Source organism: Galleria mellonella, unplaced genomic scaffold (assembly GCF_026898425.1).
Source record: "Galleria mellonella isolate WM207_F2 unplaced genomic scaffold, CSIRO_AGI_GalMel_v1 utg300, whole genome shotgun sequence".
Classification (NCBI taxonomy): domain Eukaryota; kingdom Metazoa; phylum Arthropoda; class Insecta; order Lepidoptera; family Pyralidae; genus Galleria; species Galleria mellonella.
Genome location: NW_026442068.1, coordinates 3,945,782 through 3,965,480, shown reverse-complemented (window position 1 = coordinate 3,965,480; position 19,699 = coordinate 3,945,782). Strand labels below are relative to the sequence as shown.

The window sequence follows — 19,699 nt, the reverse complement described above, 5'->3', positions numbered from 1 at the left end:
AATGACGCTTTTGCTAGCAAAGCGGATTCTCTTAAAAACCATCATGGTGAATTTATAATGAATGCGTCACGATGGACTAACTGATTAGCTTTCATCTTTCCTATCGTCCTTTACTGGTGCCAATCTAGTATATACTCATAGTGCAGGCGGCAAGCATATTATCAATTCATTTATCACCCATAAAAAATACTGGTACTAACGTAGTTGGTAGTGGAGCGGGCGGAGCTACGCCTGCGAACAGCCAGCTGTCTCGCTGCGAATGCATCGCCGCCGACTTCTTCGATAAGTTCCTCCCATTCAGAATCGTCTATTACGATTTCACCTGAACCGACCTGATGTAAAGTATAAAATCACTATTACGTAGTTAGTAAACATTCAATACGTAAAGTAAAGCGGAGAAGATAAACTTTAATTCGTTTCATTGAACATGTTAGCAATAAATAAAAAACTATTTATTCTGGTCTACTGGCTAAAAGTCTTCTCTTATTAGAAAATGCCCGTATTTATATTACGATAGATCGATATATAATTTATTTGCATCACTTACAGCACACAAATAACATCAGATATTGGTACATACTTAAAAAAGAAGTGAAAGAATACATATAGAAATATACAATATGATATAAATGAAAATGTTATGGTAGATTCTTAAGCATTTCTAGAAACAATAAGTGTTATTTACCTTTGTAAAGTAATGAACACCAGCAAATTCTAGTAATGTGGCGATACAATAGAAGAAACTCATCAGAAGGAACCAATCTAGAGCGGTGGCGTAGCGCACTTTAGGGAGATCGGTTCTAGAATCTAAACTAATTGTTGATAATGTTAAAACTGTTGTAATTCCTAATCCCACGCGGTCCGAGGTAGCCTAAAACGATAATAAGAGTAACATGTGACAATGAATTTGATTTTGGAATACTATTCTCTATCTTTAAAATAAAAAAAAAAGTTATTACAATGAATTGATTGTTCTGAGGAGGATTGCATTAGAAATGCTTAAACTTAAATTCTTGGTGGGCCATATCATAATAGTTTTGCTAAACTATCAAATTGAAATTGTAATTTTAGAGATTAGGGAATGGCACCTCAGAATTGTCGCCAATGTCATCATTTAATGTCATAAAAACATAATAAATATTTTTCCGTATTTACCTCACGATGTATCCAGAAAGACACCCATGAGAGAACGACGATAAGAATGCATGGCACGTACACTTGAATGAGAAAATAGCCCGTATGCCGTTGAAGATTGAACGACACTTGAAGAACTGAGAAGTCTCCTGTATAGCGGTATCAAATATTTTATTACTGCTTACACTGAACTTGAGAATAGAAACGAATATATGCATATCACTTTGACATTCGATGCTTGACCTTATCTTGTTCTTTTATACTACTTTTTATTAATGTTATAGGGTAAGAGAAATTATAGTAGGTACTTGATATAATCAATGACCGTTACGTCACACCTCTAGACATTTCAGTAAATGTAGATGCCTCGAGGCGTAAAAGCCGATTCGTGTCATCGCCATCGTAGAGCGGTGGCGTTTGCTCGACATTATTTTATATTCGCTTTTGACACGAAAAAAGCAAATCACATTTTTGCAGGAAAGCACTTGAGGTCTACTTTGGAGGGCAATTTGAGATAAACACAGTAAGTGAAGTGACGTTATGTATATGTGAATACCTAGTGATCAAATGAATTTTTAGTTGTTTTGCTTACTCCATAATAATTAATGTACTCGTAGTTGGATTGTGTAATACAGTTAATAATTATTCAATTGTACATTTGACAGGAGATAAAATATTTAAGAAAATCCAGTTTGTATTAAAAGATTAAATACAAAAAAATATTTGATTGCTCTACCTCGTTTTGTCGATGTCACATGTCACAGAATATCTAATAGTAGGTATACTCTATAAGTAGTCAATGTGGGTATTCACGTGTAACAGATATGGTGCCTATTTATTATGCTAGTATGTGGCAACAAATATAATAACATTTAGAGTATGTTTTCCACGTCGGAATCCATGTGTACAAAATTATATTAAGCGGTAAGCGGATAAAGTCGGCACTGCAGGGTCGTGATTAGTCGAGATGAAAGCTGTTATGAGAGGCGGTGCGAGATCGACTCGAGGGCTTTTTCGCTCGTTGCCTTCAATATTGATAGCGTCAACAAATTTTTCAAGTTTTCTCTAATAATGAAATAGTAAATAGTTTATTACAGCATTCAGCATTCGGCAATTTAAATGGAAACTTATCGACTATCCAAAGCTACATCTAGGAAATGTCCCAACTCAACTTCAAATATCAAAAAGATTATTTGTTATTACAGATACCTACTCAATTTAGTAAGATAACAGATTATTACAAATATAGACAGCCTTAATATATCTGTAAGGTATTTATAAGTGTTCAGGGGCTCCAGACAAGTACTTAGGTCCATATCATCTATAATCAAACTAGCGACCCGTCCGGATTACACATTACATTAGAAACCTTTGAAATTATCAGTGTTTCTCTACTATATTATGCCTGTATTATACATATAAACCTTCCTCTTGAATCTCTCAATCTACTAAAAAAACCGCATCAAAATCTGTTGCGTAGTTTTAAAGATCTAAGCATACATAGGGACAGACAGACGGGAAGCGACTTTGTTTTATATTATGTAGTGATGATGTTATACAGGAATTTAAATAAGTCACAAATAAGTTGAGACTTACAAGCTAAATGTCTATCTAAAATCGTCATAGTCGTAGAATACTGACGGATCTGACAATTATTACATATAAAGATCCGTCAGTATTCTACGACTATGACGAAATATCTATTGATATACGACCGCTTTAATATGACGATGACGGCGAGTTTAAATGTTAAAATATTAATATCAGCTCCAACATCAGAATAGTGGTACTGTCATTATTACTTCGGTCACTTTTGTTCTAAAGTACTCAACACGGCATCAAACTTCGAGTATATCATTGGGGTTAAACGTTTAAGCGATTATAATATACAAATTGTCCGTTATTTCTAAACATCTGCCACACAATTAATACGTCAGTAGAATAAATAGCACTTTGAGAATATAACAAATCATAGGAAATTGTGTGAGAGAAAATATGTTTCTGTTTGTATAGGCCGAGTAATAACCGAGGTTATTTTTGTTTGTGTCAAACAGTCTCCCTTCCTAATGAATACAACTTCTTAATTATATAGGTACATGTACAACTACATAGGTATTGGAGGATTATGACCAAATTGTCAGTATTGCAAATTGTTATATGTATCTACTTATAAAAAAAAATAGTTTATTATATAAGTATCATAAACACGAAAGTTTTTTAAAATAAGTATTTATTTAGATTTAGCTTCGCAAACAAATAGTGACTTTAATTTTAATGAATTTTTTGTCTTAATTGTTAATACTTTATAAGTAACTTATTGATCGAGTGATAGGTTTTAACTTTAGTATTTTAGTAAAAACAAAAAAAAAATGCAAAGAAGAAAAATTAAAGCTTAACTAAATTTGTATAAAACCAACACAAGAGTATCTAATAACTCTTTAGATGAAAAAATATACTTCAAGTTGAACATAGATACATTTTAAGTAAAAAAAAATATATAGAGATTGGATTTGGAAAATTTTTTGAGTCCGCTTGATCTAATTAAAAATTATAAAACCCAATACTTCAAAATCAGTTTAAATTTGACGAAAATATTGAGAAACATACTCATAAGAAAATACAGTTGGCTTGAAAATTTCCTCCTCTTTAAAGTTTGTTTGTGTTTGTTTGTTTCTGTTTGAAAGTATGAAAGGTATCAAGATCCTATATAAGGATTTATTACAGTATGAATGACCAATGTCACCAATGTCACATTATAGTTACCAAGATTTATAAAGGTATTAAGTATATGGTAACATCTATTATGCAATATTTTAAGTTTTCTTACCTTCTCTTCTTGTAAAAGTGAAGTTACGGTAAGGAAAGCTGATGAGGTCGAACTGGGATAGAGTCATACCAGGCACAAAGTTGACACTTTCGGAATTTTGCCACTGGTACACCAGCTGTTGGTTGGAGTATGCATCTGTTGATTTACATGTACGTAAATATTATTATAATACTCGTATTAATAATAATATTTGTAGTAATAGCTAACTAATTTGAATCACAAAAGAAGTGAGTTAACTGTATAATGTAGTCTACAGTTTAACTTACAGCTACCAAGAATAAGAGGGCATGACTGACGATCCATTGGAAAATTTCTAAGCTCCATAGGACATTTAGCTTTGATTGTCAATCTGTAAAGAAATACGAGTATTATTCGCATTAATATGTATTCATAAATTTATTGAAATAGATATAAAAAGCTAAAATTCACATTCACAGTGCTACTTGAATCCTTCTAGAGTTAAAATTAAAAAAGTATGTATTTATTGCAATACAAGGGAAGAGACCCCTAATGAGGAGAGACCTATATGTCCAACAGTGGATAATTGACGACTGATATGGTATGAAATGGTATGGAGTCGTTAATTAAAAATTAAACTAGATGTTAATAATATTTACAAAATATGTAAAAAAACATTCCTAACATAATATTAAACTATTTATTTAGACCATCTGAGATATATAAGTAACAAAGTCCTTATGACTATTAGGTGATAGTAGATTACGCCATTTTCAGCGATTTAATTTTATTTTTATGCTGCTTAGTTTTTTAGTTATGGTTGAAAAAAAATCTAAGTTTAAGAAGCAAAAAATCTGTCATAATTACGGTTAATAAATATTATAGAAAATATAAAGATGAGTTTTTAATTACAACTATGATCCAAAATAAGACACTAAGAATTGTTATATTAATAATATTTACTAATAGATATTTATTTCACATCAGTGTTGCAATAAAGGTAATTTTATATCATATATATATATATATATATATATATATATATATATATATATATATATATATATATATATATATATATATATATATATATATATATATATGGAATTCTCGGCGTGTAAATTCAACTCTCACATGACCGGATTTCTTATGTAAAAGGTATACCTATGCGGGGAGTGGTTGTTAGGTAGTTAAAACATAGATAAATAGCATTAAATATTTTCCACATAAAGTTATCCAACACTTTAGGATACAGAATCTACATATTCAGCCTTCATTGTGACAATAGAGCGGATTAACTAAGAGGCATACCATTTGAAATTCTGTTTACTGAATTTCGCATCGAGGCGTTCGATCTGCGACTATCGACTAAACCGATTAACAACTGATTGGGCATTGAGACTATCTTTTATTTATTGCTACATAGAATTGCACATGTCATTTTCAGTTGGCCTCGTAGTTTTTGTTATAACTTGATATTAAAAATGAATGTAAAAAATTATTTAAATAAATAAATTATGCAAAATATATTATATCAACAAAATAAATATAGAAGTTATAAAGGAATCACTATTTATCACGCAAAATTGTATGAAAAATTTACCCGCTTTTTCGAAGGATTTATACATAAACATTCTATCTATATAATCTAAGATAGAGAACATCGTACCTCTCTAAATTATGTACCTATATATCTAAATTAATGTCGGTTTACCTGTTTGAGATGACTATGAAATTTGGAATATTTTTATTATGGTTTTTACTAAAAATACCTACAAACTGTACCTACTACCTATATTCAGAACTTAACATGATATCACTCGAAATGTAATCATAAATCCTGTCATATTTATTGTACAGTATCACGAAATTCATTTAAACGATATTTATTTTAAAAATATTTTCACAATAAAGCAATTTGTAATCGTGATCAATTCGAATAATTTTTCATGGTACAAGTACGTCAGCTCTTAAATTAAGAATATCCATAGTAATTTACGTCCCATGAATAACTCGTCGGGTAATCGGAGCTCGAGTATTTTTCACTCTGCCAATTAAAAATGGTGGACGCTATGTTAGAAGCTATGTCGGACCCAGAGCTGTGTTTGTTCATCGAGCATAAAATTTAATGAACCTCTTTTTGTATTACTTTCATTGGATTTATTGGTTTCTCAAATTAGTTTTCTCTTTCCAAAACATCATATTAGGAGAAAGGAACGCATCTGTCATTTTGTTACATGTAGAGCATTTCTGTACTTTTTTCTTATTTTTTACATTAAGAATGTTAAACATAAGGAAACACAAGGAACCGTTCGATTAATGAACACTCTATCTGTATGTATCGGTTAATAGGCAATATTAATATTATAAATATAATAATATATAATTGAAGGTAGATAGACCTTTATGTCTCACAGACACCACTTCTCAAGAACCTAGATTAGATTTTACATATACAGTATTCTAGAAAATATATACTCATATTTATAATTGTATAGAATAGGAGCCAATGCTCAGCCTCTAAAGACATTTTTTTTTATTCAGAATGTTATGATTAAATATAAAATCATAGATTAATTATAGTATAAGTACGAACCACAAAACAAGACCCACCTCATTGAGTACAAAATATCTCCGTGTTGACTGATCCGTAACAGCTTGTTGGGAACTGTGATAGTATGGACGTAAGAATGTTTGCCATTGTAGAAATAAGTATCGGGACGCCATATTCTTTCAAGCATTTTAATCGAGAGGGATAAGGAGCGTATGGGACCGAGAAAGGACAAGCGTGTATCACGCCAGTACTGTCTGAAGTAGCAGTCCATTGAATAATCCTGAAAATAGAAGGTACCTAGATATGAATCCATATTATTATTATGTAGGGAAATTGTGATTGAACTGAATGATATGATATATTCTTAGTTATATTGTGATAAATATTCTATCTACCTATCATTTCAAACTGATATAAATACTAAAATATATTTAAAGTCAAATAATATAATAGTATTTTTTTTGCTATAAGTTACTTATATTGCCTCATATGTTTTTTGTATTTTGGTTTCGGTCGGATAACATAACTCACCATATCTAATTCAGATACTGGTCCCATACTTCTTATGAGTATGTTTGTTTGTACAACAGTTGGGTATCCTGAAACAAGTAAATAACAATTTTATATAGCTAAGAATGAAAATAGTCTAATTATCTTATATGAAAGAAAGTGACAACTATTATCTATAGAAATAAAGATGGCGGATATCGCAAAATATGCAATCATGCCCATAGTAATCCTCATGTGTTCGGGGGAAGGAATTGTTAGTAATGGGGAGTTTAGTCCCCATTGCTATCAATATACACTATCAGGTCGACCTCTACGCGGTTCCCTCTGGAAACTACCGTGACCAATTTATCATTGAATTTGTCACAATGGGCTAACTGACCTGCCTTTTCATCCTCACCTAGCACCGCTCACTGGTACCCCGCTAGTGTATACCGATAGCGCAGGCGAAGTAACCATGCCATTTTCACGCATAAAAAAATCCTCATATGTTAAAGACTAGAGTGATGTGTCTCCAGATTTTTTAACTTTACTATAAGGCTATTTTGTTTTTTTAATATACTGCATAACAATATAATATATTTAAATAATTAGATACATAAGTTAGTTATTGTTATTATTATTAGTTAGTAGTGAAGTTATAAAATAACTTTTATTATCAGTGATAGATTAGATCACCTTTTCCATGTGTAGGCAGCTGAGAATTTTCATAATTCTTCAAAAGATTCTCAAGTACCAATGTGATATTTTTCGAGACAACGTCGTTTATGCTTCTCTTATTATTTCTCTTCCAGATAGCCGTATCATGATTCTCATATGACGAGTTCGCGTAATTGGACAGCAGCATTTCGTCGGACTCGTCCCAATAATCGTGCTCGTCCCCGACATTCTGAGAGAGATTTTTAGTGGCCGCGGATAAAATCCTTGGCGTGTGTTGAGGTGTACTGTCACTACGTGTGTTCAGTGATGTCAGTATTATTGGAATCGTCCCATTTTTAGTCGTCAAGTATATTGCACCTTTTGCTTCAGCTTCTAAAATTCTGCAAACAAAATATAATAAGAGAGAGAGAGACTGGTTTGTTCTCATACTATAGTATGAGAACAAACCAGCAGCAGTTTATCTGATAATATAAATTAAATCAAAATTAGCAATTACATGAATAAACTACATATTACAATTACAATCTGTAATTTTTAGGAAAATATACTTTTCCATTTTACTACAAAGTTTGCATTCAGCCGAAATAAGTACAGTAACAGTTTTTTATTTGTGGAGTATAGAGTATACGTTCTGTAAATATGCTGCGAATACAGAAACCATGAATATAGAAAGCCGAACCATTTATACAGCGGTAATAGCATTTGACAACATATTTTAGGCGTAGTTGTATTATTACAATTACGCCTTATGGTCTTACTACAAGACCTTATAGTCTGTATTACTTTTTTATTAGTCTATTTACCGACGCGTTTACAAAGGATGCCTAATTCTTTTTAATAATATGTACCGATTAAATCCGCAATTAAGGAAATCTTTAGCTGCGAATATAGGGATTAGGTCGCAATTTTTTAATTCGCGAATAGTGAAAACGCAAATAAAGAAAACGTGAATAAGGAACTTTTATTGTAATACAGTAGTGCCCAGTAATTACCTAAACTGGTAACTCTACTCGTCTCTTACACTCTCTCGTTACTCGTCTAACTGTATCACTACAAAATAATGAAACGAGTTATTAAAAATTGCAAATTTTATTTTAACTTATTGAAAAAGAATTTGAAAGTACTTTATACTTGTAATGTCGAGGTTTATTTGCATAAAGTTTGCTTTACTAGTTAGCCATTTTTCACCCACATAATATTTCAGTTACAACAATATTATTTAATCCAATATTGTCTAAAATAGGTAATGTTTGAGGTAATATTTACATTGTAAGAATAACTATAGACAAATAAATTATCCAGCGAAAATAGGGACTGACAGGAGTAGATATATAAGAATAATTTATTCCTTATTCAAATTGGTATTTTCAATTTATATTTATAAGGGAGCCCTTAGTTTATTGTTTTTATTCAGATTAAATTGTTAGATTGATGCACTACAATTCGTCATCAAAAATTAAATATAATGACTAGTAAATGACGTATAGGCACTAAATATTTTTTGTTATATAAAGAAAAAGTAGCATTTTTTGCATTAAATAAAGTAATGTATTCACAGAATTCATATCAAATTTGTATTTTTTTTGACTAAGTTTAAAAGTTAAAAGTTCTGTTTCGCGAATAGACTATATTTACAATTCTTTTATAGGTATCTTATTACATAAACATTTCGTTTGTAATCCAATTTATAAATAATTGTATTGTACTTATGAAACGAAGCTCACGGATCCTTAGATAAGTTGTTGTTTTAATTGCTTGAATATTAAGTAAGTCGTTACAAGTCAGTCTTCGATTCGAAATTGCGGATTTGTTGTGAAATGTATCATTTACAGATCTTGGCACGAGGCCATACAATTTTTTGTGCCTAGTTTATATTGAAAAGGGTCCAAACCATTTTTTATTCATAACGAGACCTCACCACTTATATACGGACGACAGACATATTTGAATCGTTACAACTTAATATTTTGATTAATGTCTCTCAATGTGGCTGTAATTGATTTAATTTCCCCCGTTTGTGGATGGTATACCGAATGAGTTCAGCGCACGTTCCCTACTAATCCAATATAATCAAAAGCCGTCATGCCCACTGGTGAGGAAGGTGCCTCATTTCCTATACCGTTTAACTTTGAGTTTTCGGCAGTTTACACTTGATGTCAAGTTAAACCATATGTGTATTATACGAGAAATACGATTTTGGGAAATTACTTAGAAAGTAGAATACGTATCAACAAGAGTAAAAAATATCATAAAATTTGCAATATGATGTGTGTACCAAATACTTTTAAAATTCATTCAACCATTTAAGAGAAGTACCTAATACATGTATATAAATATTAGTAATGTTCACGAGTTTGTCTGCGTGACCAGGATAAATTATAGTTTTGAATGCAACCTGAAAAGGCAAACAAGCAGATGATTTATTTTATGGAAAAAAGTAACCATCACCCAAACACATTATCATCATGGACATGCCCTTTATTACTTCCTATCCAATAAACTGAAATACAGCTATGATGTAGACAGCTATATTTAATACAGAAACACGAATGGAACAGGAGTATTAATACAAATAACTTTTGGACAAAGTCTTCTTTTGGTATATACCTAATTAACGACTATTTGCTCTTAATAATTGACAAGTGTGTACTTTATAAACCGTTGAAAGAGTTAATCTGAAAAATAATGAGTAATTTTATTAACTTTTATACTTTCGCGGTGCATGCAGTGAATCTACATCTGAAAACCTGTCTAACTGGAACCTACTAATACAAACAACATTACCTCACTGTAGTGTGTAGTCGGTAGATGCATCGAATATAGACACAGTGCTCAGAAACCTTCAGTATAGTGACACATTTTGTGTGATGTGTGACAATGAGTGGGTAGAAGAAAAAACTTCTGCCTTGATAGCGGAGATATGACAGAGCTACAGCAGTCTAGTTGTGACCACGGCCAGTACCTCAGATAATTCAGGTAAATTATCATAGTTTACTTAAATTATCGCGTTAATTCTCATTTCTTATAAACCATTGAGCAACTTCATATGTATAGGGTCATAAGAACATGTAAGGTTAGAGCTTGATTGCTAGTTGATCAGATGTTATCTCCAATTATTGTGTCGACTGTCGCTCACTATACATTACTCGCCTTTCAATATACGTACGTACCATTAATTTCAATTTGATCTGCGATGATTGAGCCTTCTCTACACGAAGGAGATTTGATTGCTACCATCCAATATCCATCTGATGTCAAGTCAAATCTAGATCGTCATTTATAAACCTGATTATGAAGTGTCGATTGCGATTATAGTTGTCACTTTCGGTGAAAACTTATTTTACATTTATTTTATACAATTTGTCTATTGTAATTGATCCCTTTGAGTATAATTATAAAATTGAAGAAAGACTCAATACAATTTTAAATTATTTTTTATAAAGTAGGTAATTTATTAAAATATTTAATAGTAAATATTTATTAACAAAAAATGTCCACGAAAGAAGAATGTAAAGTTTTTAAAATGTCTATAAAATTAGATAATATTTCAAGATTTCGATAGTTTATGTTAGTTATATTTAATATGGTAGGTACAGTCGCTACGTATGTGGCTCACAGAACCCCGAGTAAGACGAATCTAACGACAGGCCATTTATTAAAATCTTTGAAGCCATTTAAGCTGTACGTTGCGCTATCCTAACGTACTTACATATACCCAAAAACATTACCCTACTTTGTTTAACAGTCGAACAAAATAGCTTGCGATTTATATGACTGAGAGTTAGGTATAATACACTCAGATATTTCACAGCGTAATAAGCATATTGAGAAATGAAAGATGAACCTTATCTACACCAGGATTTGATTGATGAGAAAAGTCGCAAAAAATAGGTGTCGAATTCCATTATTTTGCAAATTAATGTTTAAAACATATATCTATATTTAATCAGTAGAATTTTTTAGTTACATATTAATATGTTATTGTATGTTACTGTTTTACACAATTACGTGTAAAGTATTGAGTGTGGCCACTACAGATGGTCGAGACCTATACATGTAAGATGTGGCAGGGGAATTATTGTGTATGGAGACATAATAAATGGGTACTTTAGTCCTTAAAATGGCAACGCACTGGATCCTATGTAGGCATTATACTGCATGATATCCGTGGTGCTCTTAAGTTTTGAAGTGGTAACCGTGCGACAGTTAGAAAGTTAGGAAAAGTGATTATAAATATTAGTTTGTTATTCCAACATGTATAAAAATGTTTACCTAAATTGTAAAAAAATATGTAAGGCGGAAAAAACCGGGCAAAAGTAACACACAATATATAAAAGTAAAATATCGCATTATATAAAGTGCAGATACGTCCTAAGAGTTCTATACACTAATAGCAATGTATTACAAACCAGTGCCGAGTCATGGTCAGTGTGAAACTGCAAGATAGTGCGACATTGATGGCCCTCGCCCTACACTACACACTTGAAGCCCCAAACAAAGAAATACGAGAACAACTCGCATTAGCTCACCGTTACATACAGAAGCCGAAGTTTTGTTCTATTATGTAGTTACTTAGAAACTTTTTTTTTTTACTTTACATTACGAGTAGATTAATAAATTACTTTGTATCTTTAGTTGTAACACATTTAATTAATTAGCTGTATTTCCAGTTGTTCAAATGTTCAGAAGGATGTAAGTATAAGTACTTAGTGAAAAGTATACTTACAATCATTAATGTATAGAAGTTATTTGTTGTTTCAATTAAGTAATTGAAAATGGTTTTTACTAAAAGTTTGTAAAATAATTAATAATATGAATAACTACATGATTAATTAATACCTAATATGAATTACAATATTAAAAGATTGTCATAATTATATAGGTGTAATTCTAGTCAAAATATCAAATAGATGCAGCCTAATAAATTAATAATAACCTAATTGGTAAATATATATTGTTATTAAAATATTAGATAAGTATTTTCATTATCACATATCCTATAATTTTATTCAACAAAATCGACTTCAATCACAAAATTCATTTTATATGATAACTTTAAATATATGTTCTAAATTTTTACAATTAATTAAAAGATTTTTTTTATAGTTTAGAAAATATGTACTCAGTTAAAATCTACTATAGAGGAGATTGCAGGCCTACTTGACTAACCCCTAATATTAGATGCGTATTATTTTTCCTACACTTGTAACGTTGCTAGGGGGATGACTAGCAGCTTAATTGTGATTTATTGTACGTTACAATATCGGCTTGCGATATTAGTATTTACGAACCCATTCCTTTGCTAATGACGGAAATGTGATAAAAGCCTTTCTTTAATTACTTCTTGAGCTTGTTCCAATCTTATTGATGTTTGATTTTATGTAACATAGGTATAAGATATTATAATCTGTATTATATGTGTATTATTATATTAATATGCCTTTTATAACGTTTTTGTTAATATTTATTTTAATGAAGAATATATATATATATATATATATATATATATATATATATATATATACTGAAAGTAAAATAAAAAATAATAATCATTCAAAATATTATGAAAAAAAAAGGCTTATTTTCAACAACAATAGGCGATTAGTTATTTGGGCGTACGAATTGGTTTATGAGGAAAGGGTGACATTGGTAAGAATATGAATGGTTGGAATTTGTCAACAAAATCAATCCTCTTCTGGGCACAAAAAAGGTAAACTTGCACGGCGCTATTTCAAGAACTCTAGGGAGCTTATCGTTCCGTCATTTTTGTCGCTGTTTGTACTAAAATCCATTTACATGTTAACTGTCCATTAAAGCATACCTAATAGACGTTTTTATAATTTACTATAGTACTAGCACGGGAATTCTATAGATATAACTTGTAAGTTTGTACATTCATGTTTACAGAAGTGTCGTCGATAGACTTATTGGGATTTTAAAATTGCATAACAAACAAAATTCTTTTTGCCATTGATAAGGTAGTAAACCTTATAAATGGCAAAAAGAATTTTGTTTTCAAACCAACTCCTTTTAAAGTTTAATCGATGTTGTTGTTTTTCATATGTGGACAACATTTTTTACACAGTTGTAAAATTTATTATAAGATCTCACTAAATATGCAGAGGCACGATAACGTTTTCTGTTTTTAGTTTTTGCTAGTCATATATTTATATCTAGGCTAATAATAAAACTATAATAATATACATCACTACTCTAGGAAACATTAGGATTGTATAAAGAAAAATATCTAAGTAGATATGCTAAAAATGGTCGCATACGGTGTGGTTTCAGAGCTGTTTTCTCTTGCGAATGCTTATGATGATGCTGTGGAATGAGCTCCTTGCTGAGGTGTTTCTAGAGACTAAGTATGGGATTCTTTAAAAAGGATGTATTTAAGTTTCTTCAGGGTCAGCAACGCGCAAGTGATTTTCCTATTTTTATAGGCCGCCATAGGATACAGTGACCATTTACCTAACATCAGACGGGCTGTATGCTTGTTTGCCACTTTTGCGGTATAAAAAAAAGTTTCAACAGAAGCAATAATTTTAATGATTTTAGTTTATTTACTATTCAGCACGTTTCGTAATTAACAAAAGAAACTATTAGAATTTACTCAGAATGACAATGTAAAAAAATACTAGGATATAATAATTATAAAGAAGCTGTCTTATAAAGTGACCTCCAATAATTTATTTTTGGTTTTTGTCGACGAGAAAAGTGATTGTGCGGCCTCATTGGAGGTGCCGAGGGCTCTCTCTTCGAGCACTCTCTTCTCGTTATAAAATGTGCCAAATTGTCAACTCAGGTTTCGATCGCACTTCTGATATTGCAAAGTTCTCCGATAACCTTTTTCTATGGTTGAGAAAAATATTTTGATTTGATGAGATATTAAAATAGCAAGATATAGAAATGATGATTAAATATGAAGTACAGTTGTTAGGGGCCCATAACATATTCACTGAAAAAGCCTACTACTAATTAGTGTATATATACACTAACTACATAAATACATATATTTCTAATATGTAGATTAATATTATGAAAATGCTATACCTATTAGGTATTTTTAGATATATTTTTTTTATCAGGCATCTATTTATTTTTAATTTGAGTGGCAAACAATAAGAGTTTGAGTAGCATAATAAGGCCAGTTTCAATTTGCTTGTGCTAACATTATCACGTAGCCAATTAAAATTTTCTTATAACTAAACCCTTCTTCATTAATTATCCGTTGCAAGGGTTTATTTATTATTTTATAATTTAAGTAACTTGAGGTACAGTGATTTTTGCCCTATTTTTAGCTTATGATAATAATTTTTTTTTAATTTTAAATTTACTGGATTGGAGAAATAGAAATATTTCTAAGAGTCTTAAAAATTTACAAAAAAATTTTAGTTTATCTAAACTAATTTTAAAAAGAGGAAAGACTTATTTTTTGTTTGGTATGAATAAATTTAGAAAATACTTAATTGATTTTAAAATTTTTTTCACGCATGGAAAGCTACATTATCAGCGAGTAATATGGCTAGCTATATTTTCTTTAAAAAGAAAGTGCGAATCTGGGGCGGATGTTTATAAAATATTTTAGCGGTAAAGCAATGTAAGTTGTAACTTTATACTATTAGTAGTAATTTAACGATGGCTAGGTATGTTGTTAATTTAGAAATAAAAGTAACCAGTTTTTATAAATAAATAACTTCAGAGGATTTATTTAAATCGTTCATAAAAAATGGGGTTCCAGTTTTTTGTAATATGATTAGATTATATTGCCTATTAAATTTGAAATCTGAAGTCATCCCATTAACGACCCATAACATATATAGGCGGGACATCATATTCCAATGATGTTATGAGATCATATAAAATACTACAATGTTACTGATTAAAAAAATATATTTATAACTTGAATACTTGGTTTGCTTCGATATAGAGTGCGAAGATCTAGGAGTATACAAAGGTGACCTATCAATACTGTAGCACTTGGTATGGGTGATTCCATATTTTCGATTTGTTCAAGTATATATCCCATAGCCATTATAAAGTGGATCAAACATTTGAATAACAATTCCCTATTTTCTTCATCAAGTTTCATTATTATCGATTGCTGACTGTAACTCTTAATATTCTCCAATAATAGAAAGAATGTTTGCTACAACAAAGCAGCAGTTTATGTTAAAGCCGCGACTGGAATGTTTTGTATGCAATATATCTTCAATAATCGTACAAGCGTCAGATAACATTGCTATTAAATGTCCCAATAATATCAAAATATCTCCAGTAAAGTGTAAGCATAACTCGTCACAGAAGATTTTTCCAAAGACATATCCAAGAACTATTAGCGTATTACTGCAGATAGAGAGGTAGAAATCTACAGCGGACATGGAAATCTTCGAATGTTGTATAATTTATATTGCTCTGGATGTAACATTTTGATTCAAAATGAGTAGGCAAATTTTTATTGTCGTCGATATTCTGTCTTTTAATATAAATTCATTCTTTAAAACATATTTTACGTTACAATGTCTTAAATTGATCAGGAAATTTGGAGTTGGTAAAAACATTATATGATTATTTTGTTACCATATTCCATTACTTCATCTTTTGGATAACTATAATTACAAAAAAATATACTTTTTTAAAGCGTCTATTATATTGCAATTTTTATTTGTTTTATATTATAATTCATATTTATAAACTAATAGTATTATTCATATTTATACTCGTAATATTATATTTGGACAATGAGTTATTCATTATTCAGTGGTTGGTAGGTTCAAAGCAAACAGGTTTTTTCAGATAGTTCTCGTCTATAAAGCCTATAGGTAAATACTGATTAAAAAGTTCATATCATTGAGCAAGTAATCACTACGTTTGTCCGTATACATATTCATCTGAAAATCATACGTATCTCCATTTAAGTACATTGTATTTATAATTAAATAAATTCCTTGGGTACTAAAGTTTCGGATAAAAACTCATTTGTTAATTATTTACAATATATTTTTTCCTATAATTTATATTTTTATAGGCGGAATACATTATCCTTCAAGCTAACCCTAATCATTATTAGAATATTATGCAATGACATTGGGATGGTAGGGCCAGGCACACCAGTGGACAAAGGTATTTGTTTTTAGTGAAGAAAAGGGTAAATTCCTGTGGGAAAGGAGTATCTTGGCCAAGGTTTCAGCTATAAAACGCAACGCACAGATGTGTAGCTGCCGTACAGAAATAAATTAGCTATATTTCAGGCTTAAGTAAAAAGAATATTACAAACTTTATTTATTTAGAGAAGAACAAACTTTATTATGCTCGAAAAAGTTAAAATAAGTTGAAATTTAGTTTATATTAATGTATATATACAGAAATAATCTAATTTACAGTACAGGTATTTATAAGAAATAAAATAGATTTAGTAGAAGGAATGGTAACAGGTATTTTTACTCAAGAAATCTCTACTTATATTCGTAGTGTGATAATAAAAATCATAATAAGCTAATTTCACATCAGTTTTAGTTTTATCTACTCAGGCAGGTATTTACTAATATAGTTTCATAATTAGTAAATTGATATGCTGAAATGTATTTATTATATGCTCCTACATATGGAAGCAAGGTTGCTTCTTTGAGATAATTTCTATATATACTTATTTAATATCTTATTGTTAACTATAATTAACTATTGCCATAAATCCATGATGGGTATCTTTGTCACCGAGATTTTTAAGATAGAGATCAAGAATACCTAAAATTTTAATAGTATATTATATAATTTTTAAAATTGAAATTTTGAAAATTATTGCATATCTACAACTCCACCGATAGTTTAACTTCTAAATAAGATTGATGAGGAACTCAGTTTTATTTTATATGGCATGGAAAAACACGATGCCATCGGTCATCGCGAGACAATTTGCAAGTCGCCCGCTGTCAAGTGTCCAAACTGTTATGATACAAACGTCTACTTGAATGATTACTTTAATATTTATTTGCACTATAAATTTTTGTAGTGCCTTGTTAAAAATGATGTTATAAATGAAGAATATATTTCTGTAATTGTATATTTTTTATTAATTTATTACCTACCCAACTCGACCCATATATTACAAGAATACATGTAATACTTAGAAGATGAGGAGAAGACTAAAAATAAGAAAAGGATGGTGAAAATGGGGTTGAAAGTATGTATGGAAGCTTGCCAATTATTATACTAGAAATTTAAAAATTTGTGTTCGGTCTATACTTTGTATTTTGTACTTTGTATTTTGTAAGAAAGAGTATCTATTGAATTCAGTATTTTTGGAAATTATATAGACGTTTACTTAAGGATCAAAATTATAGGCTATGATTATTTACCAAAAATATCAAAAGTGATATTGAGTTTATTATAATTTACAATATAAATGTTATATTATAATATTAATAAATATAATAGCTTTTATTTGATAGTACTAAGTAGGTACTAATAAATTTGTATGTTTTAACGAAAATTCGATTCTTTTACTATGTACCAGGCTGATCTGTTAGAAAAAGTTTCTGGATTAAAAAAAAAATGCAACAGAATGGCAAACAAGCTGACGGTCCACCTGATGGAAAGTGGTAACCATCGCCTATAGACATGAGCAGTACCATGGACATAACAGAGACTATACTGTTTCGCCCATGATACCCCCCATGCGTTACCATTCCTGAGGACTAAAGTGTTATTCCTCTGTACCCTATAAATTCACGCCATATCCCACCCTTCCAACCGAAACATATCCCTGCAAAAAACTACTTTACGGTAGAAACACGAATGAGACAGAGGTAGCCAAGCAACGACTTTTTCGTACAAAGTCTCCATCTGGTACTTTACTATGTACATTCTATGGCTACGTATAACCAAAATTAGGAAGCTCGAGCTTAAAGAAGTTGCTTAATAGAAAACTGCAACTTGAATATAGTCAAGATTCAAATGGAATCAATCATTTCAATACTGGAAATTTCGTTGAAAATCATGAATAGTTCAAATTATAAAGTAATAAAGCATGCAGATACAAATAAAAATAATTCTAGTAAAAGAGTCTACACTCTTATTATTTATAACTGAAACGTTAATGTTAAGTGATAATGAATCGTAGGAGTGATCGTTGACATTGAGGAATCATCTTGGTCGATAGTTGGCAGCCCGTCAAGTTTGCGACTTGCCCTTGCACACAACGCTTCATGTAATGATGAGACGGTTATGTCATTGAACACATTTAAATTATTATTTTTTGTGGAATAACCTTTAATTCTCTACATAAATATGAATCTGGAATCATCATCATCAAGATCCTAAAGTACGGATTTTAACAGGTTTTAATTATCAAGTGTTTCATTAAATAAAAGTTTCATTAAATAATCGTTGTTTTATTAAATAAAAGTGAATGTAATGAACTCATAATGTATTAATTTTTTTTTATATTTCTAAGAAATTTCGCGTCTGGCTTTTGTCCACAACAGAATTTCAGTGTTTTGCTCTTTTGAAGGCAAAGCTGACTTGTGACCATTTTGTGTTACAGTGGCACACGCATGAAGGGGAAAACTATTTCTTCTTTCATGCATTTTGTTTTTTTTTGTATATGTATTCTTTTATCCTTTTTCACTGTGCATGTTGTATTTATGTCTGTTGTTGTTTGTGTGCTGTAAGTAATGCAAATAAATTATATATCTATCTAATAGTACTAGGTTTTTAATAAGTTTGAGCTAGATTGTAATTTATGCAACACTACTCGTATTTTGTAATGATGAGCTTCGATGTTCGAAGTTATTGGTAATAAAAAATTGCTTAGCGCTGTCGCAAACATTTATTACCACTTCAAAATGTATTCAAGCAAAGCGAAGCACGTCTGTTTTATGTGATGTATCTTTCAACGAAATTTGTCAGAAGCTCGTCATGTCAATGTTGGGTAAACACTCAAAGGACACTCGTAAATTTCAATACTCTTAAAATGTATAGGGCCGAAGCTCTTGAAAGGTCTATTCTATAGACTTCGTTGGGTGCGATAAGCACGTAGAGGATGCGATATTTTCTGTTAA

At 30.5% G+C, this 19,699-nt stretch overlaps 1 protein-coding gene across 3 annotated transcripts in view; it reads right to left on the bottom strand.

The window, feature by feature from the left end:
• LOC113509082 (gamma-aminobutyric acid receptor alpha-like) overlaps nt 1-19,699 on the bottom strand; it is a 31,794-nt gene that overhangs the window by 1,668 nt on the left and 10,427 nt on the right. For 2 of the 3 annotated variants that reach the window (XM_052895574.1, XM_052895575.1), the window contains exons 2-9: nt 7,659-8,020; nt 7,005-7,072; nt 6,533-6,753; nt 4,228-4,310; nt 3,962-4,096; nt 1,156-1,283; nt 686-871; nt 201-332 (exon numbers count right to left, since the gene is read on the bottom strand). In XM_052895574.1, coding sequence (XP_052751534.1) covers nt 201-332; nt 686-871; nt 1,156-1,283; nt 3,962-4,096; nt 4,228-4,310; nt 6,533-6,753; nt 7,005-7,072; nt 7,659-8,020 — 1,315 coding nt within the window. The remainder of the gene's footprint in view (nt 1-200; nt 333-685; nt 872-1,155; nt 1,284-3,961; nt 4,097-4,227; nt 4,311-6,532; nt 6,754-7,004; nt 7,073-7,658; nt 8,021-19,699) is intronic. The other variant, XM_052895576.1, reaches the window with a different exon arrangement.